This window comes from Sus scrofa, chromosome 5 (genome assembly GCF_054392235.1).
Source record: "Sus scrofa isolate SSC_HxYL_T2T_F1_AM1 chromosome 5, Sscrofa_HxYL_maternal_Yorkshire_Landrace_v2.0, whole genome shotgun sequence".
NCBI lineage: Eukaryota > Metazoa > Chordata > Mammalia > Artiodactyla > Suidae > Sus > Sus scrofa.
The window spans coordinates 100,514,130-100,534,080 of record NC_139387.1 but is presented as its reverse complement, the minus strand read 5'-3'; the positions used below and the strand labels follow the sequence as shown (position 1 = coordinate 100,534,080).

The 19,951-nt window shown below is 45.2% G+C and overlaps 1 protein-coding gene across 14 annotated transcripts in view; it reads left to right on the top strand.

Annotated features, from left to right (window-relative positions):
- The window catches only part of LOC110260801 (uncharacterized), a 52,735-nt gene that overhangs the window by 27,759 nt on the left and 5,025 nt on the right, over positions 1-19,951 (top strand). For 2 of the 14 annotated variants that reach the window (XR_014804500.1, XM_084957621.1), the window contains exon 3: positions 4,185-4,336. The exons of 8 other annotated variants lie outside the window; for them this stretch is intronic. Coding sequence is in view for 1 of the 6 variants with exons in the window: in XM_084957621.1 (XP_084813747.1) it covers positions 4,185-4,336 (152 nt within the window). In the remaining 5 variants the exon portion in view is untranslated. Of the gene's footprint in view, positions 1-1,267; positions 1,905-4,184; positions 4,337-18,353; positions 18,459-19,684; positions 19,860-19,951 lie in introns of those variants that run through there. 4 more of the 14 variants (XR_014804507.1, XR_014804506.1, XR_014804505.1 and 1 more) reach the window with 4 other exon arrangements.

Here is a 19,951-nt window from a genome sequence, read left to right as displayed (position 1 = left end):
CAGCATCTGAAACCAAGGCTATTTTTTTATTTTATTTTTTTGTCTTTTTGCCCTTTTTTGGGCCACTCCCGCGGCATATGGAGTTTCCCCGGCTAGGGGTCAAATCCGGAGCGGTAGCCGCTGGCCTACGCCACAACCTCAGCAACGCAGGATCCAAGCCGCGTCTGCAACCTACACCACAGCTCACGGCAACACCGGATCCTTAACCCTCTGAGCAAGGCCAGGGATCGAACCTGCAACTTCATGGCGCCTAGTCGGATTCGTTAACCACAGAGCCACAACGGGAACTCCACCATGGCTATTTAACTGCAGAACCCTCTTTCCTAATCGCTGTTCTACTTGGGGGCACAGAGCTAGACCTTAGGCACGGGAAGCAGAGGCCCCGGATGATGACGGATCTGCTTAAACTCAAATGATAGGTCTCCACCAACAGAATGAGATGGCTTCTACTGCCTCATCCAACTAGAGAAAAGCTGGAGAGTCTTTTGATATTTGCCTATAAATCTACAGGGGAATATCTTTTGAGAGTTGAGCTGAGAACATCCATGCCACATGACGTGGAATCTTGGCAGACTTCTACTCACGAACCCAATTAAGAGCCTGTCTATTCAGTCATAAGAATCATTTCTAAACCACTGGAAACTAGCCATGTTCCAGCAGGAGTCTCCAATCCCACCTGGGTCTGTTCTGATAAGAGCAAACCTGGCGAATGATCATCTGTTTCATAATAGCATATTTATCTCAAGCTTTCAGGGGAGTCATCTTTGAAAAAACTCATCAGCAGAAAGTTAACTGTTGTAATAAACTGATGTTGATGGTACAGGTTTTATTACTTTTGTTGTTTCGGTGGTTTTTCTTTTCTTCTTTTTTTAAGAGCTCAATAAACCACACTGAATGTTAACAATCCATTGGCTCTAAAGGGAACGGTTTTCGCTCCCAGAAAATTCATTTTGCCTCCCCAATCTGAACCTATAAACACAAAAGCTTTTTTGTCTTCTAAAAAGGCTTAGCCTTAGTTGTTTCCACAAGATCAGCCCCATTGATCTGAAGCACCTGTGCTTCTAGAAAATGTAGGACATTATCCCTTTTGACCATTTGTCCAGGAAGCTGTGCTTGGACTAATGTTATTTGTCCAGCTGGGTATTCTGATCAGGACAGCAAAGATCAAAGCAGTTGAGGATTGTGTAACCTGGAAAGCTCTGTCCTGATAACCAAGCCTGGAGCGTACGGGTCTGATTATAAAACTCCCTGTTATTTATCCTTTTAGGACCCTGATACGTGGAAGGCAGTGCTGTCTGTAAGGGCCACAACCCACTTCACGGATTCCTAGGACCACTTTTAGGTCGTGCTGTAGTTCTGCTTCGTTTTCTACATAGGGAGCACCCAGAAAGCACGAGATGAAAACCCAAAGTGCAGTTATCAGTGCGGAGACCCTGAGATGGTTAAGAGAACAACGAACAGGGAGGAGGCCTTTGGAACCGCGTGCCCCTCCCCTCCTGGACAGGCCCCCTCCAGTCCTCCCCCAGGGAAGACGGTGCTGCAACAGCATCCCCTTGCCGCTCCCTGCTCCTGCACGCACCCCAAGGGCGGGAAGGCCGTGGTGAGCACAGGAAAAGACACTCATGGGGGAAACAGCCCTGGGTGTTCAGTGAAAGCAGGAGGGTTGGGGCTGGGAAGGCCAAAACAGGAAGAGGAAAAATACAGGACAGTCTGGCAAGAAAGGAAACACTCAAAGAGCCAAGAAAGTAATAGTAAAAACGATGGGATTGCATCGTGTGTATGACACTTTTGGACATGGTGAAGCCCTACAGGATTCAAAGACTCTTTCATTCAATAACAAATGTGCAAATGCTGTTCAACCTAATTTTTTTATTTAAAAATTTTGATTAAACAATTTAAAATTCTTACATAGCAATTTTCATTTTTTTTTTATTTAACAAGTTTTTATTAAAGCGTAGGGGGGTTTTGTTTGTTTTTCTTTTGGGGGCCACACTTGCAGCATATGGAGGTTTCCAGGCCAGGGGTCAAATCTGAGCTGCAGCTGCCGGTCTGTGCCACCTGCCACAGCAACGCTGGATCTGAGCTGCATCTGTGACTCTGCCACAGCTCACAGCAGCGCCAGATGCTTAACCCACGGAGCCAGGCCAGGGATCGAACCCAAATCCTCATGGATACTAGTGGGGTTCTTAACCCACTGAGCCATGATGGGAACTTGATTTATATTGTGTCAGTTTCTGCAGTACAGCAGAGTGACCTGGTCACTCACACACACACACACACACACACACACACACACACACACACACTCCTTTTCTCATATTCCACCATGGTCTATCCCAAGAGACTGGATATGCTATAGTAGGATCTCATTTCTTATCCATTATAAGTCTCCCATTTTTAATTTAAAAATGAAAATAAAAATAAAAAGCTACAGCCTATATTGACCTGAGAAGCCAGGAGCTGAAGGGAGCCTTCGAAACTAGAAAGATGCAGGAGTGGCAGGCCCTGTGGGGAGCTCCCGAAGCTTTCCCTGACAGGGCCAGGCGCAGAGAGGGGAGAATCCTTTCCCACCAGGCACCTCCCAGCCTGGCAAACGCTGGCTGGCTGCGCGATGCTGGCCTCGCCCTGCTCGTTGGAAAAGAGCTTACAGGGAGGTGGGAGGGGAGGGATTGCAGAGAACCTGCTGGGGTGCCTCTTCCCTTTCTGAGTTTGAAAGCTTCTCAGGGAACTTTAAAGGCTGACAGCTAAATTTAATCAGAGTTAAACCATTGCAATGAAGTTCTTATGCAACACACATGACATGTGGCTCTGCCAGAACTTTCCCTACAAGGTAACGGTACAGACTCCTAGGAGCAGCCAGGCAGTTTGGAAATGAGTTCAGGGGAGCCAGGAAATGTGAAAATAGGGTTCATTGCTAATATCTCTTTCGGGGACTCAGGGCCTGCGGGTTCACCCGGCAGCGTTTCGCAGCTGGTATTCTGTAACCACAGCGCTCTGTTGCCGCAGTTTGGTGAAATTCTTCATACATGGCATCTTGACTGCATTCTATATTTAAGACAGTCTCCCCCCCCCCCCCTCGGGAGCCTTCAAATGTTTTCTGCAAAAGGAGCTTGCATAAATGTTACAACCAGCGACTTGGACTGAATGAAACAGAACATTCGTTTGTTTCCAGAGTCATCGACAACCTGATTCTGGGCCAGTTCTGTCTTTTGAGAAAGTGGACAGGTCCGCCTCTGGTTCACACTGGCTTGCCACATGATCTGTTTTCTTTACAAACAGATGTTAAGCCAACAGTGCTATGTCATGTCCCTGTGACAAGGTCTGATGAGAAGGCCACTTTTCCTCTGAGGTGGTCCTCTCCCCAACCTGTTACCCCCATCCAACCGTGACAAAAACATCAGACAAACCCAAACTGAAACTTTCTATGTGTCACATGACCTTTACTCCTTAAATTGTGAAGGTCAATCCCAAATGGGAAAGCCTGGGAAACTGTCACCGTCTAGACAGCGAGAAGAGACATGCAACTCGATGGGAACATACAAGGATAGTAGGTGAAAACTAGGGAAATTTGAATAAAGTAGGGTCTCTAATCACTGGTACTACATTATTTTTGGTTCCTTCGTTGTGACAGATGTTCCATGCAGATGTCAGATGTAAACAGTGGGGAAACTGAGTGTGAGGGACATGGAACTGGCGGTGTTAAGATAGTTCATAATACACTGTCTGTCTGTGAAGATAGCTTCACAACTTTTCCATAAATCTAAAACTCTTCTAAAATTGTTTACTAAAAATGTAAATGCTGGAGTTCCCGTTGTGGCTCAGCAGACACGGATCTGACTAGCATCCATGAGGGATGCAGGTTCCATCCCTGGCCTCTCTCAGTGGGTTAAGGACCCGGCGTTGCTGTGAGCTGTGGTGTAGGTCGCAAGACAAGGCTTGGATCTGGCGTGGCTGTGGGGTGTGTGTCTGGGGTGTGGGCCAGCAGCTGTAGCTCTGATTCAGCCCCTAACTTGGGAACCTCCATGTGCCATGGATGCAGCCCTAGAAAGACCAAAACGTAGAATAAAAATAAAAATAAATGCTCAAAGTTAGCTTGGCCTGTGGTTCAGCAAAACCTGTCGTTTAAGTCCATTCCTGTTTCCATTTCTGTCCCGACGGTCTCATTATTCCTGATATTTTACCAGGAGGAAAATGGAAACACAAAGATGGGACGGAAGGCAAGGTGTGGGATGCTGCGGTAAGGGGGAAGTGTCTCTTCTAGAACTCGGCTTCTTGGTTGTCCACTCAAGTACCTGGCCTGTGGGCTTTGCCCAGCTCTATCCTGCCAGGATGCTAGGTAAGAAAGGGTTGTTACCTTTTTAAGGCTCTATCTCTTTCAGCAGGATATTTTGGAGAGAAGAAAGCAAGTCCTAGAGAATGATTTTTTACGATGGTGGAATTTCCAGAAAAAAAATACAGATGATTAGAGATAGAGAAGGGCTCCACTGGTCCACAAGCCCTTTCTGCCCATGGGGCTAGTCCCTGGCCATATGACAGAGTCAGCAGTCAGTATTAGGGCCATGGCCATAAATCCTGATGCCTAAGGTCAGTGACTCTCCGCAGTCCATCAGGGATAACGTGACTTCTCATTTCACACAATGACCTGTGTCATTGTCAGTGTGGGGTGAGTCCTGGAGTGCGTGTCTGCAGGAGGCTGGAATCAGCCCTGCAGAGATGACCTGTTACCTTGCTTTTTTGGTCTTTACCTGCCTGAACGTTGTCACCAGCTATCTAACCAAATCCTGCAACTGCTGTAACAACGGCATGGCAGACTTTGGACTCATAAAACCCTGAGTTCAAGCCCCCACTTGTAAACTTGCCACTTCCTGGCTGTGTGACCTAGGTCAGGCTACTTAATCTCGCTGCTGTTCAGATTTTCCAGCAGGAGCAAGGCTGCCTGTGGTCCTGCCTTGAAGGATTGGCATGAGGGTTAGCGTCACTGGATGTATGAGAGCTCCTTGCCCAATGTCTGGAATACGGTGGGCGCTGAACGAATATTCTTTTCCTTCCATTCTCGCAGAGCCAGGATAGTGGAGACAGGCACAGTCTGGTCAGCTCAGCCCTTTGATGAATGGTTGTCTCCGTTCTCACAAGATTAGCGTTTCTAATAGGATTAGGAATTGGGCTAATTCATTGATCATGTGCAAATAATCGCTTCCAATTCGTGCAGAACCAAGCAAATGCTCTTTTAGGGCAAACACTTACTTATTATTATTTTATTGTTATTCAGTAGAAAGGTCCAATTATATTCCACCCAAAATGGACTGGACCGCCGTCTTGCTGGAGAGTGAAGGTTACCTGAACCCAGGAGCAATGCAAAGTAGCCACTAAAAAGGATCATTCAAAACAAGATAGGAACCATCAGCTGGTAGGATACTTTGCTGCAAAAATGCCAGTGTATCTTTGATAGCATTGTGGGAACAGATAAGTAACAACAACAACAAAAAAAGCAGCTAAGATGGCTTAGAATGGTGGGAAAAGGATGCAAAAAAACCCAAGTAATTAATCAAAAAGCAAGTGGCCAGACAGGGCAAACAAGAAGAGAGCCCTTCAGACAATCTGAAGGTGAAAAGGCTGGAGAAAGTTCCGACCTGAAACTCTAAAAGGAGACTAAGAAGCAGATGCTCCATATGTCTCCCAACGTCCAGTGCATTTCTCTCTCCGAATGGCAGCATCTTCCTAGTAAACATGTGTCCGTTATGCTAAAGTGCACCAAGTGTGTCTGTGACACCAGCCCTTCTTGTGTTTAACTATTGCCCTACGGGTGGGATAGAGTCTGTTTCCAGATACTGTGAATAGAAAAAACACTGCGTCAAAGCAGCATGGCCAAAATATTTTTTTAAGATCCAATCCTAAAAATGGTATGATTTTGTTACTAACAGACATGAATTGAGTGCCCCATATAAGCAGTGTGCCGGGTTACCACGCGGAGTAAGGTGTAGGCCTTGCACCCGGGAGACTACAGTGCAGGCAGAATTTAGTGGAGACAGATGCTTATATAATGTATTTTATATGTATTTAGTTCACCTTGAAAAATACCAGAATAGAAGTAAATGCCAAGTGCTATGATCTAATGTATAAAAGTCATTTGCACTGTACCTGGCATAGTAAGTCCTCAGTAGCAAAATGACAAAGATGTTGACAGCAGCCATTGCATTTTGGATAGAATCATTTAAATGCTACTTCCTATGATTCACATTTATAGAAAAATAAATAAAATTGAGAAAGCACCAAAAAGTGCTCCTTGGCGTATAACAATCAATGACAACCCACATATGCCTAGGCTGTGCCATCGAATAGCAAAGATTAACCAGTTCTTTCTAATTGCTTGAACAAAGTTCCTCATGGAACAGAATCTTCTTTCGTAGTGATGTTCTAATGGCATGAGGTCATTCTGGCTTAAATGCTGTCAGGTGGAATGACTTTGGTCTCAAAACATGACATGGGTCAGATAGAGCTATTTTCAGATAAGAGGTCAATTTAGTTGTACTTTTGTTTCTCTAAAAATATGTTTATATGTATATATATAAGACATTTAAATATGTTTTGCATGGAGTTCCTGTTGTGGCTCAGTGGTTAATGAACCCGACTAGCATTCACGAGGACGTGGGTTCCATCCCTGGCCTCGCTCAGTGGGTTAAGGATCCGGCGTCGCCATGAGCTGTGGTGTAGGTCGCAGACATGGCTGGGATCCCACGTTGCTGTGGCTGTGGTGTAGGCCAGTGGCGACAGCTCCAATTCGGCCCCTAGCCCAGGAGCCTCCATATGCTGCCGTTGCGGCCCTAAAAGACAAAAAGACAAAAATAACTAAATAAATAAATAAATATGTTTTGTATGTATGTGTGTGTAATAGATACACGTTTGGTGTAATACTTTCACGGATCGAGGCGGATATGGGAACTCTAAAATTTTCCATACGAACGTTTTTTTTTTTGCATGCGTTCCAGATTCCCATCACTGCCTCGAGCAGCCAGGTCTACAGACCTGAACAATGGTTAATGTTTAAAAAGGTACAGCGTGTTCTGGTTATAACAACCCTGCTCATTTCCCCTTCCTGATGGTGCTGCTGTGATTGCAGGACTCAAGTAAGGGCTTTTCATTACATGAAAAGATATGAGAAATGATGCTCAAATCAGACTAAAGGTGAGATTAAATTTGCTTGACGATAAAGAACTTGCAACCTTAAAAAAAAAAAAAAAAAAAAAAAAAAAAAAAAAAAAAAAAAAACCCAAAACTTGAATTGGCTTGGATCTTGATGAGGATAGGTTTACTGTAGCACGTGAAAATAATCCACAGCCACCACTGACACATGCATAAGGATTTCAGACAGGAACTGAAGGAAATGCTGCACTAAATTGAAAGCACAGTGGGATTTAAAGAAGCCCTAGATAGATGCTCTGGTGAGCGTTTGCTCGGGGTGCTGCTGGCATTGGCTCCCCCTCTCAGCTACAGTAGTGGGAAGAATTACATGGTCTGCTCATCAAATGCAAAGACTTTCAAGCGCTCCAGATAGTCTCTCTCCTCTTTTATTAATCCCATTCTCACGAATCCCCCGTCCCATGGTTTATGAGAGCCGCACAATGCAGCTACTGACATTTCCCATAAATGATGTGCCCACTGTTCTTCCTACCAAGCCAATTAGTTCCACTTCCTACAACCATTACTCAGCTCTCCTCTGAGATGCTGTCCCCGGTTACACTGTCATCCTTGTCATCGCAAACCCTCAGTGGTTATTTGTGGATTGAGCTGCTCTCAACTGCTGGGTATTTACTTGCACGGGGTTTGGTCGTAGAGCTGCACTGATGAGTAAATCCTCGTCACTGACCTCATGACATGGAGGTCACAGTCCACATGGAAAAAAACAGTCTAATAAAATGTAATAAGGGTGACAGTGGAGAAAGACTTGCGGAAGCACAGACACACTCATCTTCTGGGGTGTCAGAAGGTTTCCTGGAAAGCCGATGCTAGAGTTGAATCTTCTGGGATGAGTACAAGTTGGGCAGGTGAAGGAAGGTGGGGGAGGCACAGATGGTGTGTGTGGTTGGTGGCAGAGGCCAGGAACAGGTACGACGGCCCTGGGTGCCAGGCCTTGGCTGGGTCCTTAGTGCTCTTCCATTTGCTGTTGAGAAGTTCTCTGCACTTAGGTCCTTTTCCTGAATCATAAGGTTCTCGAGGCACCATATTTTCTAACTGTTCATTTTGCCTTTTTCCCCTGGGGTCTGTTACAGTGTTTTCCAAAGACTATGTTCTGCCATCCTGGAAAACACTGCTAATTGCCCGGCCACCTCCTGGGCACTCTCCACCAGTGCCAGCAAGACTGTGCAACCATGGGAAGAGGCATGGAGCTCTCACACGCCAGCCGAGACCCAGCAAAACAGGCATGGCTTTGACTCAGAGCAAGTCTGTGCTGCCTTAGTAGAGGAACCACCCAACCACTAACCCAGCAACCCCACAGTCCGCATCAGACACCATCTTTCTGCTCCTTTATAGTCTTAGCCTTTGCGATGACGATTGACACTTTATATTCCAAAAGCTCTGCCCCAATATTTCCATTAAGATTCATTGGATACTAAGAAAAAAAAAGTCACTGAGCAAGGGTGGAGCAGACATTTTAATAATCCTGCGAAACCAGAAAGTACCATGTTAAACAAGTTGAGATTTTAAAACCCCTTTTTTTAATTGATGGGATTGCTACCTCAAAAGTTGCAGATGTCGACAGAGTCTCTGTCATCCCTCCATCCATCGTTCTTTGAGGATAGAAATACTTAGTGGGCACACAGGCCAGTGTCTTGGGCATCTTGGAGAGTTCAGTTGAGTCCCTCTGCTTCCCAGCAAGAAGGTTGGATCTCTCCCACTAAGGTTGAGGCCTGGGATGTGTGCGTTTCCTGCCTCACATTTGGCCCCTGGGTAAACAAACCACCACATTCCAAAGCTGCCAAATTGCCATCTTTCATGGATGGTTAAATCTCAACCTCCTTCCATTGCCTGGGGTCAGCGGCAGAGAAGGAAGGACAAGTAAAACAACAACAGGGGAAAGAAAAGGAAAAACAGAAAAAAAAGCACCAAGCAAGTTTTATAGGCTTTGCTGCCCCAAAGCTGTTGTTTCAAGGTCATGGCTTTAGAATGACAGGAGAGGCAGCTTGCCTCCTGAGCCTTCCTTGATGGAAACAGCCACGATCTAGCTCACCTCTGAAAAGAAGGAAGATCCTGGAGCATGGAGCCAGGTAGGGACCTTTGGTCACTGAACCCAGAGCTTTGGGCACTAACAAATAATATGGAGGAAGCTTTGTGTCCCAGTAACAAGGCTTAAACCATATTTAGGGTGAAAATGAAACTAATGGCTGCTTACAACGCAACACGACAATGGGAGAAAAAATTATGTATACATGTATGTGTAACTGGGTCCCCGTGCTGTACATTGGGGAAAAAGAAAGAAAAAAAGAAAACATAATAAAAAAAAAAATTCCCCAGCTAGAGTTTCCAAACCTTAGTGATATCTTAATAAGCAAACACTCCATGGATGAGAAGCTTGAATAAAAGCCACTTCCAAACCCAAGGCCAGCATCGTTGCGGGGAAGAGATGCAAGGCACAATCCCCTCACCGGGTTGAATGAACGGCGTTCAGGTCACGTAATCCATTCCAGACACATTAGAGCTTGTGTGTGAATGCTTTGGGGAAGCAAATTATGCTTCCTGATTGGCTTTTGCTTCAAGTCTAGTGTCCTTGTTCGTATATTAGAGATAATAATACTTAAAAAGATAGTTATAAAGATGGCACAGATAAGATTTTCAAGCCCTCACCCAGGACACACCTAAAAGTCATTTGCTTCCTCCTTTTCTCCAATTCTTCTGACTCCTTCTGTTCTTACCATCATGGCTGTTGATCATCGGACCAACTCAGGATTGCTTCTGTGTTCATGGTTTCTCTCCTGGAAGGGTCGGAAATCTGGCTGAGGGCAGGAGCCTTGTCGGAGGAGCTTCCCACAGAAGACCGTACAGACTCAAGGGACACTGAGTGCTCCGTGGCTGTGTGTTTCTATACTTGCAATGCATTGCTCCACTCCTCTCTTTCTTTTCCTCTCCTTACATCCCATGAAAAGGATGATGAGAAAGCATAAACAATCCTGTCAGTGCTTCTGTGGCCTTTCTCCACATTTAAAGATCACAGGCTGAGAGGAATGGCACTGAAGGGAAAAAGTATTTCTTAACCTATGTTGGTCTAATTAGAGGACGAACGCCTGTATTTCCCAACCAGGAGAGTATTACTGGAGAAGTTACCCTCTGAATGGTTTAAAAAGACAGCCCCAGCCACATGTAAGTTCAAAGCAAGTATCTGGCCGAGAAGGCATTTTACAGATAACTCCATAGCTTGACTGAGTCCAGCTCTGTGCTCTGCTGCAAAAATCTCAGCACGCTTGTAGCTGCCTTATTGCTACAATCACCTAGAAGGCAGGAAAGGTTTGGGGAGACGTGGGTTTCTCCAGATAGAAGACTTCTATGCGCAGATACCGAAGGACGTGCAAGTTACCAAGCCTTTCGTTTTATGGCTGAGTAAGCTGAGACCAGAGAAGTTATCATTTGCCCACAATCGCAGGACTAGTTTGAGGTTGAGCCACATGGAAAAACCCACAGCCAGTGGTTCTTAGTCCAATGCCTTTATTTTTAAAAATGTTTATTAAATGCCTACCATGTGCTTAATACATTAGACATACAGATGAGCTTGCTACGGCCCTTAAACTCAGGGAGCTTATCGCCAAAGAGGGATGAGAGACAAGAGGAACAGCCAGTTACAGGGCAGTGTGGAGCGATGGATGTAAAGGGTACCAGAAGCAGGCGACAGGCAGTGAGGCACTCACTTTGGGCTCAGAATTTAAAGGGACACCAGAAACTCACCCATCAAGATAAAGAGCACTATCAAGATTAAGCATCAGTATGACTGATTTTTCCTTTTGGCTTGGGTACCAGTGTGGCTCAGCATGGCGCCATTGCTTAACTGTCTTTATTTCACATGTTAATGTTTTGTTCATCATGGATGTTTTTTTCTTTGCATTAATTTTGATTGTTTAAAATATCACTTTAAAATACCCTTTAGCTTGATTGCTGAGTTTTGTTTTGGTTTGGTTTTTTGTGCTCCCTGCTAAGCTTTTGTACCTTAATTTAAGCAAGGGCCTCACTCTGATGGACTTTGATGGATTTCTGATGTAATCTAACAGAGGCTGCATGCAGGTGGTAGTAAAAACGATCCTTTTGTATGCGTTCCAGCAGAGGTGCCGGATTTTCAGATTCTGCCTCCAGGACAGACTCAAAGGGCCCTATCAGGAGAGAGGTGGAACCTTTTCAGCTAGAGCAGCTCTTCCTCGATCTATTGAATTTGTTAACACTTTAGGGACGGGTTTGTTGGATTCTTGGTTTGGTAGAAAGGGATTCTTAGGTCTAAAGAGTGTTGGAAACGCTCTGTAACAGTGAGAGACAAGTTTAGATTCAAATACCTAAGACCCTCCATTATGCTTCATGAGGTTTGAGTTAGGAGTTGAAAGAGTAAATAGACGAAGCAGGCAAGGCATCAGGGTCCAAAGAGGCCGGAGGCTGACTGACCCACCCGAGATGTGATGGGTTTCAAAACTCAGCTGTCTCTTTCCCTCCCAGCCCCGCCCCCGCCCGGAGAGCCCTGATTGCGAGCGCATTTGGCAGACGTGTCTATCATTTTACTACACCAAGTGGCTTGCATCCCTTTCTTTGTCCACCAGAGAAAGGGTTGAAAAGGATAACTTTAAAATGTGACTATCACAATAGAAAAGTCTGCTTTTCGTAGACAAATTCTCCCCAGGTGGTGAAGAGGAAGGGCAGAGTCAGAGGAAAAAAAAAAAAAAATCTCATAAATTATTCCTAAAAAGCATTGAGTGTCACCTAGTCAGACCTTTGGGGGGGGCTATCACACCGCAAAACTCCAAGGGGGGCCTTCTCATTGTAGTCTGTGTCCCCGGCATGGAGTGACCCCGTGCACAGCTGGTTGACACTACAGGGACGCAATAGTGGATGAGAGTTGTCAAAGCATCACTAGTGAGTAAGGACTGTGTCCACACTTGGCTAAGTCATACATCCAAATGCAAAGTATCCGGCTTTCTGGGTTTTAACCAGCTAGATTCTCAAATTCTGGAACTTTTCTCCATCAAGAGTATCGACTTGTCATTCTCTTGAATCCTTGCATGTATTCGGGAAGAAGAGGTGTGTGTACAACAAGAAGTGATGAAGGTACAGGGGAACCCGGGAAGCCACTGAAAGTCATGTCAGCTAAGGAAAATTTCAAGATCAGAGTCAAACTTATTACACTGGTTAGACCCGTATACAAGACAAATGTGATCAGATCAGGTTGGGAGGAAGAAGATGCAAAAATGGAACCTCGTAAACTCCCAGCAAGGTATATAACTTGATATTTCAAAAAGGTTATCTGGGAGCATGTATTCAAAGTCCAAATTATAGGCACATCAGAAATTTTAAAGCAGATTTTGAAACTACGCATACAGTGACCTCACCAAAAATACACAGGAACACAGGAAAAAGAATGTGAATTTATATGCATGTAAATGATGGTTCTCTGGAAATATGGTCATGGGTGAATGCTTTTTCCAGCGCTATTGAGATATAATTGACTGATATATATAACATTGTATAAGTTTAAGGTGTACAGTGTGTTGATTAGGTAATTATATATTGGAAAATGATTACCATCATAAACTTAGCTACCACCTCCATCATGTTATATAATCACCATTTCTTTTGGGGGGTGAGAACATTTAAGATCTACTCTCTTAGCAAATTTTAAGAATATACTACAGTATTATCAGCTATAATCAAATTAAATGTCCTTTTTAAATATATATGTGATTTTCTTCCTAATTCTCTCCTTTCACTTTTCTAATTTTTTGCAAGGTTTATTCACTCAACAGACATGTATTGAGCACCTGTCACATGCTGAGGGTTGTTGCAGGTATAGGAGATAACAACAGCAAATCTCTTGGTCCTTAGATTCTAATGAGGGGATCTAAGCAACAAAGGAAATAAATAAAATATGTAGTGGAGAAGCCTGTTATGAGTACTGGGGTGATTAGAGTTCCCGTCGTGACTCAGCAGAAATAAATCTGACTAGTATCCATGAGGACGCCAATTCCCTCGCTGGCCTCGTTCAGTGGGTTAAGGATCCGGCGTTGCCGTGAGCTATGGTGTAGGTCACAGACTCGGCTCAGATTTAGCATTGCTGTGGCTGTGGTGTAGGCCCTGCAACTGCAGCTCCCATTCGACCCCTAGCCTGGGAGCCTCCATATGCCTCTCGGGTCTGGCCCTAAAAAGAAGAAAAAAAAAAAAAAAAAGAAATGAGTACTGGGGTGAGGGGATTGTGATTTTTAAATATGTGTCAAGAGAGGCTTAGAGAAAGGTGATATTTAAGCAGAGACGGAGAGGAGCTGGGGGGTAAGCCTTTCAGGTGTCTCTGGAGAAACATGCCCTTGCAGAACCAATAACATGTCCAAAGGCCGTGGGGTGAGGACCAAGCAGGGGGAGGGAGAGGTAACAGCATCTGAGGTTAGAAAGGCAAGGGGACGGATTGATGGTGTGGGAGTGTAAGGTCCTTACAAGAACTTTGCTTATGCTCCGAGTGTGGTAGAAAGCCATTGTCTGATCTTGAGCAGCAGTGTTAGATTACCTGGCACCGTCTTCTCTAGCACCCCTCGGGCTGTGTGGGGAATGATTTCTAGGGGAACAAGGTGGAAGCAAGACCAGGCATGAGGCTGCTTCAGCAGTTCAGTCGAGATGTTCTGGTGGTTTAGACCAGAGTGACGGTGACAGTGGCCTGGCACTGAATCTATTCTGATAGTGTTGGCTCTGATTCATAAGTTGGTTACATATAACCAATCTAGACTTCCTGACCCACAGGCTTTGCTGAAGGTTTGGATGGATAGTGAGAGGGACAAAGAAAGGTCAAGGAAGGTCCAAGGTCCATGGCCTCGTTGGAGTTGCCGTTGCCTGAGACAGGACATCTGTAGGAGGAGCAGGATGGGAATGGAAAGACCAGGATTCGGGTGTGGACCCAGCATATTTGCAGTGTTGAGGAGCAGCTGGACCTGGAGTCGGTGGTGGGGAGGAGGTGAGAAAAGCATCCTGGGCAGGAGAGTTACATTTGGGAGTTTGTTCGCGTATCTGTGGCCCAGAGACTGAAGCAAGTCCGCAGAGGACCACCTTCAGATACCAAAGAGGTATCCAAACCCTGCCTCCCGGAACACTCTAGAATTAAGGTCACAGAGCTAAGGAGGCAGGGAGGGATGGATGAGGAGAAGGAGGACATGACGGAGAAGACAGCTCACGCTCCTGGGGTTCTGCAGCCTCATGAAGACGACAACGACAACAAAACCCAAAACTCTCTCAAGGAAGAAGGGTTCATGCTGCGCTTCAACGGCTGCTGATTGGTTAGGTAAGATGCCCTGAAAAGTTATCCATGGGCTGTAGCAACGTGGGGGTCATGGGTGACCTTGGCAAAAAGAGTTTTGGTGGAGTGTGCGAATCAAACCCTGACTGGGGTGGGTCTGAGAAAGAATGAGAGGAATTGGAAATGTTGAATGAAGACAGCCCTTTCAGGAGTTCACTGCAAAGACAGAAGAGAACTGGATCTATTAGGTTTCGACATGGAAACCGGGCCATTTGAAGGTTTCAGTTTATTTGTTTTTAAAGATGGAAAAAAGAAGAGTTGTTCGTATGCCGATGAGAATGCTCTTCGGGAAGGAGAGGGGCGATGGCTGGTGCGGGGAAGAGAAAAAAGACTTGCTAGAGCAGTGTCCGTGAATAGGGTAGGGGAGCTGGGACCCAGTGTTCCGAGGGAGGCCACTTCTGCTGCAGGAGAAGGGAGGTCAGGGCTTATGGCCACAGGTGTTGGAAGGTGGTAGAAGTGGTGCTGGGCATGGTGGACATGGCCTTCTGGTGGCATCTACCTTCTCACTGCACCAGGAAGCAAGTGGCAAGTGTTAAGATGAACACATATTCCTTAAGGCAAAGGAAATAAGGAGAGAAAGAAAACTTGAATATGCATGACCTCTCGCCTGGCAACATCATTTCCAGGAATTTTTCTGGAGGGAATGATTAAAGAACTTTGCCAGGATGTTCTCTGGCAAGATTATTGGTAAGAGCAAGAAGTTAGAAATACTCTAAGAGCCACACAGTAGCAGATTGGTTATATTTAACCAATTTATTCATCAGGGCCAACCTTCATATATATGCTTTGCTAGTGAAAGCTACTGACTGTACATTTAGAGGAAAAATAAAATTCCCATGTTTGTAAAAAATCTATGCACGCACACGTACGTGTGTGTGTGTAGGTCTCTGTCTGTATGTATCTTCATGTTTGAAATTGGCCATCCGTGCCAGATTGCATTATGGTTCACTGATACTTTTGGTTGAGTATGTTTTCTGATTTTTCTATAATAAGCAAAATGAGAGACTTGTAATGGGAGAACAGTAACACAAGAACCTGCTCGGTGTTTCTGTGCTGTGTGGCACCTTTAGATTTTTTGGTGACTCTCAAGAGGTCTAGGACCTCTTAGCCCTGGGCCCTTCCACGTCATGGAGGACTATCCTGCCTGCTGTAACTCACGTGTTATCTGTACAGTCCTGCTGTGAGCATGTCAGCAAGTCCCCTTCAGACAACGTTGGCCTGGAAGATGCTGGTTGATATCCAGAGGAGCAAAGAGGGAGCTGTCCAAAGCTATGAGCGCGTGCGCCTGCCTGCTTGCTGCCATGTATGCATATGTCTGGCCTGTTTGTCTGAGACTTGCTTGAATTGTGACACACCACCTGGTTTAGATCCTGTAATGCCCTCTGACCTGTTGGAAGAAACTACTGAAACTTTCCAGGAAGAACCTTATGATCGCCTGTTGGCCAGATTGGTTAAGGCCACTTGCTCTCAACGAGAGTCGTGATGTTCTTTGATATGTATAATGGACATTGTCTCAGTAGTATGTGAGGCGGGTGTAAAAGAATTATACACTTCATTGATCGGTTGTCTATAATTTAAGTTTTGAAAAAGTGTGCTGCCTAGGAAGCACCCTTATACCTTGAAGACAACCCCCCGACATCCCTCCTTTAACCAGATTGCGTCTCCTAGCCCCTGCTTTATAAGGATTCCAGAACCAGCCCCACCCTCTTGAGATTCTGGGTGTTCTTTCGAAGGCCATCTGCCTTGTTTCCACCATGTGCCACTTACCTTTGAAACAGCTGCTCCGCAGTTAGAATTTCCAGGCCCCAAGTTGGCGTTTCTGACCCATTTGCAGCTGAAACACTGTTAATGTTTGCATTACGCTGGATAACTCTGGAGGTTAAAATCGATTCGTGCAAATAGATGACTGAGTAAGCAATAGAAACCTGACCTAGAATAATCTCACGGTTTGATGTTGCATAAACATGTTTTATAATCTGTTTAACAGCAAACTTGATACTTCCTGCATGTGCCACCCATAGCATGCCCTTTGCTGGGAGACGAGAGAAAAAGGAAAACCATGTTTTCCTTCTCATTCAAAATCAAGGAAATTAATAAACTGAGAAAATCTGATTGTCCTCAGTACTATATGTCTTTGTGCGTTTCTCTTCATTCTGTATTCTTTTTTCATCTTCTTGTGCAGAGCTGGAGCAAAGGCAGCTCTCATGGTTGGGATGGTACATTTAACCTCAGGTTTATTATTTTAAACACACTTGCTTGACTCTGATCGGAGATCAAAATAAGCACTGCCAAGAATGGGACAGACTGACATTGTAGCTGCTTTGATGTGACGTATGGAGACAAACACAGCCACACTCCCATGATATTTGTGGCAAAATGCAAGTAGTACTAATCATAAGGCAACATCATACAAACCCAAGTTGAGGGAGATTCTGCAAAAAACCCGGTATGACATCTTCAAAAACATGGCAGTCATGAAAGACAAAGGCAGATTGAAGAATCGTTTCAGATTGGAGAAGAGGGAAGAGACATCAAAAGTGAATGTGACACATTCTCCTGGATGGGAACCAGAAACAGAAGAAACAAAATTGAGGAGTGCATAAAAGGAAAATGAGTGAATGGATTACATGGTCATACCGCATAAATGTCCACTTCCCGCTTTTGATGGCCAAAGTATGGTTATTCCATAGGAGAATGTCCTGTCTTCTAGAAAATTCACATTGACACTTCACGTGGGGCTGGAGCACCATGTCTGCAACTTTCAGTTGTTTCAGGAAGGTGGATGATAGATGATGGATAGAGAGAGAGAGAGAGAGAGAAAGATGGTAAAGATAAATACAGAAGTAATGATAAAGCCAAAGTGTCAGAATGTTAGGAACTGGGGACCTTGGGTGAAAGAACTTGACAGTTCTTTGTATTATTCTTTCAACTTTTGTGTCTAAAATTATTTCAAAATAAAAAGTGAAAAAAAAATGAAAGAGTCTCTTAACACAAGAGACATTAGGTTACTTACCATTTCTCTTAAAGTGAGAGTGTTGACTATTGCCATGAAACAAATAGCAAATACCTGTATCTATGGATAGTTATTACTATATATAAGGTAAAAATAGGTAACATTGATCTATTTACATCTGTCTTACATATGTATATAATTTACCTGGGCCCCTGAGGGCTACTGAATTAGAATATAGGCAAGGGAGCTCCTAGAAAGCCCAGAGGTGAGGGTGGTACAGAGCCAACGAGGCTCGGCTCCCCTTTAGCAAGGCCTCTCAGTTCTAGGAGCTCGGTGGCAGGTAGGTCTGGGGAGGAAGCGATTCTGCTTCTTGTCCTGGCTTCTCTCTCACATTCCAAGCCCACTGCCTGCTCTCTTCTCTCTCTTGCTACTTCCCAAGGTGTAATTATCTGACAATGACTCATCAAAGCTTCCCAAACTGTGTTTCTCAAAACACTAATGTGTTCTCAGAAAACAAATGAAAACGAAAACAAATAATCCATTTGGTTCTGACTCCAATAAGTCTCTGTAGTATTTTATATAGTGGCTCCTTCCTGGACATTTATAAAAGGTATTCGTTTATAAATGCCTTGCAAAGGGCTACATTTTGTGTAACTCAATATTTTGCAAACATTTTTAGCCGCGTAATGCCTTTTGTCCCACTTAACACCTCTCACATAACACCCAGTGACACTTGTGTTTTTCCTGGTACTTAGTGGGAAAGGCCACGTGAAGCCTCTAGGATGCTGATGGGAGCACTGTGAAGGTAGTTGGCCTCAGGCATGGCTCACTCAGGGCCTGGCTCAATGCATTTGTGATTCTCGCAGCTCTGCCTTCTTGCAGGTGTCCACTTGTATGGAAAGTGACTTCCCTCGTGAGATTTCCAGATGCTGTAAGCAGGAACTGAGGCTAATGCTTGTGTCTTCACAGACAGGCAGAGAATAGCAGGTGTGCATCTGGCGCAGACTACCCCTGAGCCAATCACCAGAGCCAGGGAATTGGGATTGCCCTGTTAGCTGGGACCAGCCAGGGCTCACCCATTCATGCATGGGGGCTACACAGTGGGCAGAGGGCGGGATGGCTGCTGGGGTCGGGTATCAGAATGTGGAACTTCAGCCAGCAGAGGACTGGGAGTCTTGCAATTGGCTCAGGTAACCCCCTCCCCACACAAGGCTCTCCAGACAATCACCAGCTCCAGTTCTGCACCCAGTTAGCCTGTCCTGGGGTGAGGAGGCGGCCCTCTGTGTGCAGAAGGCAGGGAAGAGCCACCAGGTGACCCAGTGGCTGCTCAGTGGGAAAAGGATTAGCAGTGAACTGAGTTGCCTTTTCCATTTTTCCTTTTCTTCTTTGAGTCACATGCTTTCCCACGATGGGATTTTTCTTTCTCTTTAGCCCTGCCCAGCAAGCCCGTCTCTGGGATCACAGCTACATTCACTTCTGAAAAGACTAGTGAACACAGATTGCTTGCCAGTTCCCCAACTGGAGGCTGAATTCCAAAAGTTATTTTCTTTAAGCCTTAATCTCAACCTTTTGCCTCATAATTTTCAAGTAAAATCCTTCTCGTGGCAGGTGCTCACAAAATGCTAAGAACTGAACAACGTGTCCTTATTACACTTGCAGTAATTCCCAGATGGCACCCGTGGATTCAAACGTTTGTAAGTCGCTTGACATGGGTCTGCCCAGCTACAGCCAGGAGGATGCCCGTGCTAGGTTAACACCGAATGCAAACGAACAGAAATCAGCACTGGCCGGATTTTCCCTCCTTTCCTGTGAAGCAGATAATGTTAATGCCGCAAGCACAGTGCTTTCCGAGGGCTGCAGCTGACTTGGAAGGGGGGGCATCACTCCTTCATCACCCCAAGTAGACAAGAGCCGGAGTCTCCAGGAAGCCTCAGGAAATGCCCAGGCCTGTGCCAGAGCAGGTGTCCAATTTCATATCCAGTCTTCTTCCTTCTCCTTCCCCAAACACCGCCCCAGAGGAAAAGACCCCCAAAATTGATGAAAATTAATGTAATAAGTTGCTCCTAGAGCTCTTCTCCAATTGCCATTCCTGAAATTACCAGCCCCTTGTTTTTAGGTTACTGCCTAATTCATTTGATATATTATAATATGATGAGGTGCATTATCATACACAGAGACGCTTTAGTTAATTTATGTATTTATTTGTTTTTTAGGGCTGTGGCCATGGCATATGGATTCCTAGGCTGCGGGTCAAATCAGAACTACAGCTGCTGGCCTACACCGCAGCCACAGCCACACAGATCCGAGCTGCGTCTGCAACCTACACTACAGCTCACGGCAATGCCAGCTCTTTAACCCACTGAGTGAGGCCAGAGATTGAACCCCTAGGCAAGTTTGTTACTGCCCAGCCACAGCGGGAACTCCCAGAGGCACATTATTTTAATTGAAGTTTAGCTGATTTACAGTGTCGTATTAGTTTC